The sequence below is a fragment of the Anopheles aquasalis genome, chromosome X, assembly GCF_943734665.1.
Source record: "Anopheles aquasalis chromosome X, idAnoAquaMG_Q_19, whole genome shotgun sequence".
NCBI classification, from domain to species: Eukaryota; Metazoa; Arthropoda; class Insecta; order Diptera; family Culicidae; genus Anopheles; species Anopheles aquasalis.
This window is the reverse complement of record NC_064876.1, coordinates 5,934,170-5,945,137: the sequence shown is the minus strand read 5'-3', so window position 1 is coordinate 5,945,137 and position 10,968 is coordinate 5,934,170. Positions and strand designations below refer to the sequence as shown.

At 50.1% G+C, this 10,968-nt stretch overlaps 1 protein-coding gene across 4 annotated transcripts; it reads right to left on the bottom strand.

Annotated features, from left to right (window-relative positions):
- Positions 1-659: 659 nt before the first annotated feature.
- On the bottom strand, positions 660-10,081 carry LOC126581030 (uncharacterized). 4 transcript variants are annotated; one of them, XM_050244441.1, is made up of 9 exons: positions 9,767-10,081; positions 5,034-5,425; positions 4,756-4,959; positions 4,544-4,663; positions 4,036-4,311; positions 3,121-3,229; positions 2,777-3,036; positions 2,441-2,503; positions 660-1,897 (listed from the first exon to the last, which is right to left on the bottom strand). In XM_050244441.1, exons 2-9 carry the CDS (start codon positions 5,377-5,379, stop codon positions 1,029-1,031), a joined length of 2,247 nt encoding a protein of 748 aa, XP_050100398.1. In that variant the 5' UTR covers positions 5,380-5,425; positions 9,767-10,081; the 3' UTR covers positions 660-1,028. The 4 variants fall into 4 exon arrangements, with proteins under 4 accessions (XP_050100398.1, XP_050100407.1, XP_050100416.1 ...); XM_050244450.1 differs by lacking the exon at positions 2,441-2,503; XM_050244459.1 differs by lacking the exon at positions 4,036-4,311.
- Between the last annotated feature and the right edge of the window lie 887 nt (positions 10,082-10,968).

Here is a 10,968-nt window from a genome sequence, read left to right as displayed (position 1 = left end):
TCCGGTTCTGCTCCCAGCAGCCTTTAAACGATGATTTTCCGCTGTTTTTCTAGTTAGCCCATGGTTTTGGATAGAAATTACGTTCCCTACATACAGGAACTCGTTTTGGTGACTTCATCTGTTTCTTTAATACACTTTGAGCGTTGCACAGAATCACAGCTCGTGGAAATATATTTCCCTTCGGGAACGTCATTACTTGCGGCATGGGGATTTTAAATTATTTGTGAACATCCCTACCAACAGACAGGCCTAAATAACACCTGAGTGGGCATTTTTTCTCGTTTGAACGAAGGAAACAGGACGATCGTCCGATCGTCCGATCGTCCGATCAAAATTCAAGATTCTCGCTCATCTATCTAATATAGGACCTTCTAGTAAAGATAGAGAGCAAGGACGGCAAAAACGCTCCCGTGCGATTCAGCAGCTAGATCGAACGATGCGATTTGACGATCCAGATCTGAGAGTCCTGGCTTTACATACTGAGTTTACGTTTCATCTGTCGCAGGATTATGAAAGCGATTTCACGGCCACGAAGCGGTTGAATTTTAAAATTTATAATTTCCAGATTAATAAACGAATACACTCGTTTGCATCGAATTTGCACCCATCTATAACTTTTAACACATTCAAATACGCAACCTTTTTTCAATTGATACATAATATATATATGTATATACATATATATTTAAATATATATATTTAAAAAATACACTCAAATACAAACACGTAGAAGCAATGGTAGATTTTGGTTTGCTTTGTTTCGATTCACAGCCCCAACACACACGTTCCTCGATCGTTCCTCCCAACACACACGTTCGTTCCACACAGTCTTCCTCATCCAGCTACAGAAATTTTTCCACATACGCTCCACTATTCATGCTTTGTTTAGTTTTGGGATCGAAGAGTACCGAGTGACGGTACGCTTAGAAGCGTAAAAACGAATAATATTTAAACAGGATGAGGTGTTGGGTCCAAAACATTTGGAAACATCAGCATTAACCGGTTGGTATTGTTGCTGGATGTGCTTCTTATATGTTAGGCGCATCCATGGCACAAATTATCGTTTTCATGACAGCGGCTGCGGCAAGAGCGGCATGGTTTTGCCACTTCTTAGACGTCGTACCATCCTTGTAGTCCGAGATGCCCTTCACTAGGATGAAGCTGTCGCGGCAGTTGCCCACAATGCTGTCGAGCACGGAGTTCATCTCGACATCGGTTGCCAGTAGACCGTGCGCCTGTGCATACTCCGTGCGAGCACTGTCCGAACGGACGAGATCATAGCCGGATCCGATCGGACCTAAGTGGAGTCGTGATTGGGTACCGCTGTCCACCCCATCTACAGCTTCCTCCTGCAATGCCATCGGGTGGGCAACCTGGATAACGTCCTTGTTTCCAATGTTCATGTACAGCTTGTCGGTGCTCGGGTCCGGTCGCGAGAAATCATTTTCACTCCGGCCACTCAAATGTAGCAACCCTTCGCGTGCGTAGTCGACCCACGGTTTTCTCGTGTCACCATTGCTGTTCACCAGGGATCGGCCAATCGCCTGCAAATCATCATTCTTCGGGTAGTACTTCTTCACGTCTCCTTGATTGTTGTAGACGTAGCAGTATAACTTCTGGGATGATTGTGCGCCAAGGGCGTTCGAATCGGCAGCCGGCGAGGCGGCAATAACCACATCTCCTAGTCGCACGTGCTTACGGTAGTCCGTGTAATGCGGGACACCCCCCGCTACCCCCACGATGAACACGTAGTCTACCTTCTGGAATGTACCCAGCAGACGCGTTGTCGTATTACCAGCGGCTGTCATAGCCTCTCGCGTGCTGCCGACGGATGGTAACTTAGTGCTCACGATCCGATGTGCCCCAATGCTGCCGAGCGTGTACACGTTGGATTCTCCTGGAGATAGTTGATAAAACAGAATAAATAATACAATCAAGCAATGATTTCTATTCTGATGAGGTGTTTAAAATCTCGGTGCATGGTCAATTATGAAAACACAAGCAAAACGAACAAAAAAAAACACAAATGAGTATCAAGTGAACAGAAAACCTGCTCCGTGAATCGTGGAAGGAAAAAAAACTTAAAAATGTTGCCAAATGCTTGCCACTAATGGAAACCGCTACACGGACACCATTTCCGGAGCACTGAACATTAATAGAATACCTTCACCGATCCCCAGTAGGACGACAATCTCATTTCGACAGTACGACGACTTTAAATAATAAGCCTAACAAGCCGCTAGCTATAAACCCTGCACCATGCGGCTTCTAAAAGCACTGTACAGCATTATTGCTATATAGTTGATATACCATTCTTTTACTATGCTGTGGAAAAACACCTTACAAAATACGTAGACAAACACACAAACATACACAGAGTGATCGTAATCTAGCAATGGGGCACTTTTCTCAACTTCCACCCAGCCATTTTTTATCTTACCAAACCGATTCATTCTTCGCCTTGGCTGCTCCTGACCGTTAATTGACTTTTCGGGACTATGGCCTAATAAACCGCAACGACGACGGTACATCGCAGTGTTAGATATCGAGAAAGTATGAGTATCATGTAAGTCAATATTCATAGGGAAATCAGAGCTCCAAGAAGCCCAATGAAACTGGAGAGAATGTTAAGTTAAAGACGCGCCGCACAATTCGGAATACAATCAAACTACCAAAGAAGCATATCATGCTGCTTTCTGCGGTCGCATGTCAAGTATACACACGCTATGCTCCACGGTACGTGGCACCCACTCCATCCGACTTCGCTGCCACTTACCAACAGTTGTGTAGCGCACGAACGTTTCCTTGTTCTCTATCATCGCATCGACTGCTAGCTTCTCGCAGTACTGTGCCGTGATGATGGCAATCGTTGGCTGGTTGTTAGAGGTGATCGTTGGCATTTGCTTGACAATTTTGATTTCCTGGTCGTCATGGTGTATGCGGGTGTATGAGTTGTACTCCATCGATTTAATCAGCCCGCGCTCCTTCAGTAGCAGGATGATTTCTAAAACTTCCGCCTCATCCCAGCCATAATCCCTGTGAAATATGGAACAAGTAGTCAACCAGGTTAGCCTCATTTTTACATCGACAAGCAGACAAAGAGAGAGAGAGAGAACATACTTCGCCAAATCTTCCGGCGTAATAGGGTTCGGGTAGGCCTGCTCGATTAGCTCTAAGATTTTCACCGGCGTCAGCGGTACCACTTCGAACTGCATATCCTCGTAAGACACTGTAAATCGAAGAAAGAAATATAAAAATATAAAAATATAATAATATATGGCGTTGGTACAAACGTGTTAATGTTCACGCACACACGGTCATATTAATCGTTTCAATACATGGAACGGCGGACGGTCGTACATGTTTGCCAAAATACGATTAAATTTGGTTAAATAAAATTACAAAGATGAACAAAGAGAAGCAACAATAAACACTACACGCACTCTACAACCTCCTTACACGGCTATGGCATGTCCTGAAGTTAAACTCTCTTTATTGACAATAATTTACTTTTGGATTATCAGAGTTGGCTAATGGCCGACGCATTATGTTGAAATATACACATTTCTTCCCAGAAATGCATTCCACAGAGCGTCTGGGTTGGAACTCCTTCACATAACTATTGTTTTTCCAAATGGTCACCAAGGTTATAGTTGATGCGAGTTTTATCCTTTTTTTGATCGAGTTTTTGATTGTTTAGGTTTGCTGGGCCGTGCTTGCCCTCGATCCAAAAGGGCTGACTACAACTACTAGGAGACAACAGCTACGAACATTCGAGGTCTAACAAGCACATTAGTATAGACGACCACGCCGATGCTTACAACCGGGTTAGCAGGGGAAGGTCAGCGAGCAGACATAGGTGGTAAGGAAGGACGAGGGTCGACAGGGTGGTAGAAAACGGGGGACAAACTTATTAAAGGTGGATCGCGGAATTCGCTTAGCGGGCAGCCAGTGTCATCGTTAGTTCGCGGTTGTAATTATCGATCCAAAAACGTTTCATTAGTGTTTCACCGCTAACGACGACACAATTACTACCTCCTATCATATTGTGATCGTCTTCGTTCCCGTAGCATTCGTGCTGGTGCTGATGTTGCTGTTGCTGGCGCTGTTGATAGTCGTGGGCAGGGGTAACGTGTATGCTGTTGCCACTAGAATGGTCTTCACCTTCACCACCACCGCCATCACCACCACTGCCACCACCATCCCCAAAATCATCACCATCAACCCGACCGACGTTGGGCCCTTTTTGGTTATTATTCCTATCGAGTTTGTGGCAGTTGCCATAGCAAAAGATCACATGACCGGGACGAGCTTGAGATGAGAGGGAGGAGATGGGATTGTGATAGAGATACGGGTATGACGGGTTCTGATGAGAAGAAGAAAAAACTAAAGACGACCACGGAATGCAAAAACCAACGAAAGCAAAGGACCGTGCTGCTCCGTGACCGAGAGAAAAAAAAGGTTTCCTTATTCTATTCGGATTTTGACAAGAAAAAATTAATAGAAATTTTTTGCAGTACAATCCGCATCCGGCGCTACTTACGTGGTCGTGACGGGGGGGCCGACGTCTGCTCCAGCATTCGCAGCTCCACCTCGATCGCCTGCAGCTCGTTGTAACCCTTTTGCAGTAGTTTCATAAGCTTCTTAATGAATCCAACGTAATCTGCGCAATGAGGAAGAGAAGAGAAATTAGAACGAACACTCCAGACAAACCGGGGGCGCCGAGTGTGTGCTGTGCTGTCTGCTGCTTCGTACCTCTCGGGAACTCCTTGGGGCTGACGAGCTCGCGGAAAAAGTCTTGCGCTACTTGGGCCTGCACCTCGTCCGAGGTTAGCCACGGCCGGAACCAGAACTTGATGCGACGCGACTCCTGCGTGTGCTGCCCAGTGTTGGCGCTGACGAGAAACACCCGAAACTCCAGCATCAGATGCGCCGGTTCCCGTGCGCTGGCCGCTTTACCTAGGAATGGAAAGAATGGCTTACGTTAGCCTTCGAGAGCGCGAGGGAATCGGTAGCGCGATGTACAGACACACCTGCGTCCGCGGTCGTCGTATCCTTGTTGATGATGATACCGCGATGATCGCCGCCGGCCACGTGCGTCCGATCGCCGACGGCCTGCACGAGCTTGCGCTCGATCATCAGCACCGTGGAGGTGTTCGTCTTGCCCAGCGGTGTCATCACAACCTGTTCTTCGTCCAGCGTCCGGGGCGCTACTGCGACCGTACCGTCGTCCTTGGTGCCGTTCGCCCAGCTACCTGTCGTCGGTGCCGGGATTGTCGCGCTCGTGCCCATCGATTCGCCAGCACTCTGTTTCGTGGGTTTCGGGGGAGGTGGCGGTGGCGGTAGCCCCTCATTTCGTGGCGTTACTGCGAACTGCATCCTGGACGGGGGGGGGGGGGGGGGCTTGTTTTATCTATAATATTCGCTGCGGGTGAAAGGGAGACAGGGTGGTACAAGCAAATAGGAAACCCGTTATCGATCTGCTCTCTTTTCCCCATTGCCCAGTGGCACCCCTGGCACCATTTCGCACGCGACATCGCGCTCTCGTGCGAAGTTGGCGAACTGTGGAAATTTTGGGCCGAAAAGAAGGTACCGCGGTTCGTTCGGGACCGCGGCGTGCGTGACGCTTGATCCAGATGTGCATTTACACAAATCCACGACAAGCGCGATTCCCATCAATCGCCTCTACAACTGCTTGCTTCTCCGCAGGCAGCCAGGCAGGCGAAACTCCTGTACGCCGCGCATCGACATCGATTTGCGACCAATTTGCCCCCCCCCCCTCGGTTTGTACGGAATTGTTATAAGCCCCGGTCACGAAACGTGGTTCCACTGGGCTGGCTGGATTGGCGTTTCGTAGCACAGCAACATATTAGTGCGGCTGAACGTTTTACAGCGAAAACTAGGCCACCGAATCTGAATTTCCTCCAAGAATAGCGAAGAAGTTTCGCTTTTGGTACAATGTCTTGGAACATCTTGGAGTAGAGAGTGAATCCGGGGCGTCACGTACAGTTGCTAGCCAGCAGTGAAGGACGCAGAACGCGAGAGGACACGCTGATTAATACAAATAATGTTATAATGGAAGCTAGAAAAACCGACACACACAAACAGCAGCAGCAGTAAGAGATCTGGGCTGGTCTACGATTATTGTCTCTTTGCATTGGCCATTGGTTGGTCCTACACTAGTACGTAGCACGGCGCTCGGTAGGGAGCGCCCATATCAATAATATTTCCATGTTTGTTGTTTAAGTAGACCAACGAGAAAGGGTCGGCGATGGCGGATCTATTTGAAAGACGAAAGGCCATGGCCCGTACTCGCGTCCATCGGTAATATGATAGCGACACCCGCGCTCTCCTGTTACTGCGCCGAGCCGTACGGATCGTCCAATGTGCCCACATGTTAGGATAGGATGATTGTATAGCAGCTCCCCTCCCCACCCCCGGCGTTGACTTCCGCATGACCGGAACGCAGGAAACACACGCGCTGACAGGGACAGGGCTCGGGCTCGTGGCGCTTGCCAGTGCCGGTAGTGCGACAATTTATGCGCGACGAGCAATCAGGTTGCTGGCGACCAGGCGTACCGTGAAGTCTTGTGCGAAGGCCGGTGGTTTTTGTTAACCCCCCCCCCCCCCCCAAAAAAAAAACCTCTATTGTCGTTTTAGGGGATAGCTTCAGATGTGACGACCACAATTGTATGTGGCGACGGGGGATTTCAGAGTTCATTCAGCAACGGTACACCGGTTGAACATAAAACTGAGGAGAAAAAAACAGTCTGGTAAACGCGGCCACCAGGGCGGTCGGAGGGAGTTAGTAGCAATGTGTAAAAGCCATTCTGTTGGAGAAGTAAACGACGACGACGACGACGACGACGATGAAGAAGACGGAAAAGCAGCGTAGAAGAACAGTAAAAACAAATACAGCATGCAACCATGTCGCTGCTGGCAACAAGCAGTGTTACAGTCACTGCTTTAGATACCCAGCCACAACCACAAGTTGACACACACCAGGGTCTGGCCATCTCTTCACGCAGACCAGATTTACCAACATGACGTCATGACGTAGTGGGGGGGGGGGGTCCCAACAAACAAACAAATAAACAAACAACCGTGACTGAGAGTCCTGGGCCGCGGCTGCTAGTGGAGCACGATCATTCGATCAGCCACAGCAAACAACAGTGTAAACTAGGGAAGTGTTCGCAATGAGCACGCATGATACCCTCTTCTCCTCTCTGCCTTCTACACCGTTAATGCTCCACGAGAATCGGCCACATCCGAGCAATTCATCGTTCCCCCAACCAGTCGCGGCAGCGGAAAACGGGTTGCAAATTGACCACCGCAACCGGACACACACCGAACACACCGAACTCGCTGGCCCTGAATGATACGCTTCCCTGCCCCGTGATCCCCGTGCTGTCCCGTGTTCGCATCGCCATGACATCACCGCCATCAACCATCATCATCCATCCATCCAAGCAGCTCTGGTTTGTGACCTCATCATTTGGGTTCATCATCATTCCAGTGCCAGTGTGCAGGCTACCAATTCCAGCACCGCACGAGGGTATGAGGAGGGAAAGAAGTTGGGGTGTGATAAAACAGTTTCCAGCAGACCTGGGGCGCTCTGCAACCCTGTTGTTGACTATCGGTGCGGCTCCACAGACAACCGGGGCCAACTGCGCGGCTTGTGCGTTACTCAAGCAGCGGTGGCATGGCACGGCCACTGGTTCAAGTGAATTAAAAACGAAATCAAAATGATGCTGTTGTTGTTGTTGTTGCGTGGCAGTAAGGTAAGGCCGCACGCCAGCATCAGGGACCCAGCATCACAGCAGGGTAAGGTGATTTCCTATTTAAATATTCAATGAATGGCACCGGTTCGCCGTGCGTGCGTGACTGGTTCGACCTGGCGTCGGCCATGCCCCCGCCACACACCACTCTAGATGTCAACCTTGAATGCCTAGTGCACACGCTCAACGCTCCACAGAAAGGTCTTGGCCGCCGGTGGGAACCGAGTAGTCGGGCTCGTAGGCTGCCCATCTGTGGAAATGATTTGAATGCAGCTCGTCGAGGAGATTTAATGCAGTTTGATTGTAGGTTCACCAGCAGTAGCTGGCAATTAGGTTGACGCTGATCGTCACCGTGTTTCCGGATCTTCGATGGTTTGATGGTGCGATGATTGAGGAGCAGTAATCAATGTCATGGGGAAAGGGTGTAGCATTCGTAGAAATATTGGGTTTGTTTTTTTCGTCGACCAAAAACCACCACCACCACTTCCAGTACGGAGAGCATGATAAGAGCTTCCTGCTGGCGGGCTATCTTCCTGTCGCACGCATGTAGCCTCCCTGCCGTGGAGATGCTCTTACATCGGCTTGGCGAGAACGTGGCACTCCAGCTCTTTCTCTCTCTCTCTCTCTCTCTCTCTCTCTCTCTCTCAGCTGATGAAGTAGTAAAAAAAAAAATTCCTCCGAGTCTCCTTATCAGCTTCGAACAGCGAAATTGAGAGCAACGCCTTGTCACTCTACCGTCTCTACCGCCACTGGATGATGGTGTTGGCCGACGAGGGAAGGAGAGTCGAATGGGCAGGGGGTTGCTTTTCACATTGCAACATGTGGAATTATCATTCTAGGCGCTGCTCCACTTAAACGCAGAGTTCTCTGTAAAGCAACAACCAACCCGCCACCCCGCAGATTGATTGGATGCGTGATTTCATGATCCGATGATCCGTTTGCGTCGGACGATACGGACAAACCCTCTGCTCCAGCACACCATCCAGCTACTGGCCCCGTTCGCCTCTGCCAGCCCATAAATCCGAAGATGACCCGGATCGCTGCCAGCAAGCACAGGCAGAACATTACACGTTTGATCTAAAAATAAGCCGCCGAAATTGGTGCATCGGCTGTGTGTGCTCACGCTCACTAAATGGATCATTGGACGCAGGTTCCCTCCCATTGCAGGCCACTCTGTCCCGCTCTTTTGGATCTATATAAGTTTTGTACAGACGCCAACGCTTTCGCGTAGCAGTAGCAGAAGCGTCTGCTGAGTCTGCTGAGCGCAGCGGGTTTGGATTCGAATTGCAAAACAAACACTCGTTCGAATGGAAAAGCGCGGCGTGTCAAGGGAGGGAGGATCATTTTCCGCCCACTAAGGTTGCTCAATGCGTACTACGAATGTCCAATGCGTGCACACGTTTAGCAAATGAAAACGGACTCCCGAGGGCGCAAACAGTAATGCAGCAACCCCGGCCTTTTCCCTGTTTTGGTCCGGGTTCGGGATCGGCTTGACAAACGGTTGGCTGCTGGCTGATACAATGATGAAAGTATCGTGTATGTGTGTGTGTGCGTGTGCGTGCAAAATGCACAACCGAAAGTCAGTAGGATTCGTGCTAGATGCTGTCCCTGCCCGCTGCACAGACCCTTAGCGACTGTTAGCGACCCTTGAGGGTTTCGGATCAGCATCACGCCACAGTACCAAGTGCGCAAACGACTGGTGGCCTTGCGTTTAGGGAAGCCCTTCTCTGAAGGTTGTCCCTTCCCTTCCCTGAATGCTCTGAATCCCCTGCAAACCCTAGCCCGCTGCGATGCGAAGATGCTTTTGTTGGAGTCCGGCATAACAACAGCTGCTCAGAGATGCGGGCTACACCTTTACTTCCCACCCACTCCACCCGTGCACACGTAATGCACGCGGCCACCTCCTGAACCTGATGGCGATCGCGCCCGAAAAAACCCGGAACACGCGGAACAGTAGATTGTACACGCTATCCACCAACAACACTCACCAACACTGATCAAGCGATTCGCGAAGCGCAGCAGGCGCTGATAAAGGGTTGCGCCCGCGATTAGTGATTAATATCTACAACGGATGCACGGGAGAATTCGTGGAACAGGTTGGAACTTGTGATTGTTAATGAATTACGCACGAACGATCGCACTAGGTGTAAAGTTCGAGCGCGCGCGCGCATGTACCGAAGCGCCACACTTCAGGCAATAGCTGCCAACTGACAAAAAAAAAAACAAAACACACTCGCGTTTAACGAACAACGATTGATCCCGCGATTGATGGACCGCGGTGCTGCTGATGCTGTTGCCGCTGATGCCGTTGTCTGAATGTGGTGCGCGGCTCTCGATGGAAAAACGCACCGCGACCGCTTGACGACGCGAGAGGGTCGCGAGTGAGTGAGAGCACGAGACACGCGAACGTTTCCCGACTCACTCGCGCTCTCGCTAATGGCGGCAACCCTCGCCATCAGCGCCGAACCAAAGTACGACGCAGCAACGAGGGTGAGTTGAGCGTGGCAATGAAAAGAAGGGGAAGCGAGACCATGACGTCATAACAAAGCTTCGCTCGCGGTGAACGAGGGCCAGCGAGGCATAGCCCAACTGCCTCCTGACCGAGTCACCCGAACTGCGTGAGTCATCGGGAGCGAATGGCCAGTCTGATGCCACCTCATCTGAATGGTTCCTATCCGCGGTTGCTCATCCTACGCGGTTTGCAGAGAAAGGAGGCGGGATGACTCATCGTGGCACCGGCTAGGTGTCCTAGAAGACGGTATAACGTCACCACTGGTACCATGCCGTCATCGTTTCAGCATGCATCGTACCAAACGATGAGGCGGGCATAATGTCTGCAGCCTTGCTAAACATTACGAGTTATCTAGGCGAGCTAAATGCAAAGCGTATATATATGCGCCAAGCTAAGCGTATGATGCGTTCATATAGTAAGCATGCGTTTTATATGGATCATACGTCTCATACGCTTCGCATTTAGCTCGTCCAGAGAGCCCGTTAGAGTATTTGACTGCGTGTAGTACCCTGTTGCCACAGAACATCTACTCGGCCCAGCGAACGCTCTACAGGACTGCGCGCAGTGCAATTTCTGCCCATTAACAAAGCCGAATTCGAGTCGAGCTCGGGAAGGACGAATTCGGCCCTGTTCAGCGCTAACATGACACTTTGAGCGAAAAAAGCGATATCACCGCGA

What these genes read in the sequence shown, in the direction of transcription:
- LOC126581030 (XM_050244441.1), bottom strand. Translation starts at nt 5,379, where the DNA reads ATGCAGTTCGCAGTAACGCCACGAAATGAGGGGCTACCGCCACCGCCA. An exon ending in CCCCAAGGAGTTCCCGAGAG is followed by an intron (nt 4,664 to 4,755) that starts GTACGAAGCAGC and finishes CTCATTGCGCAG; the next exon opens with ATTACGTTGGATTCATTAAG. An exon ending in GCGAAGAATGAATCGGTTTG is followed by an intron (nt 1,898 to 2,440) that starts GTAAGATAAAAA and finishes AACTATCTCCAG; the next exon opens with GAGAATCCAACGTGTACACG.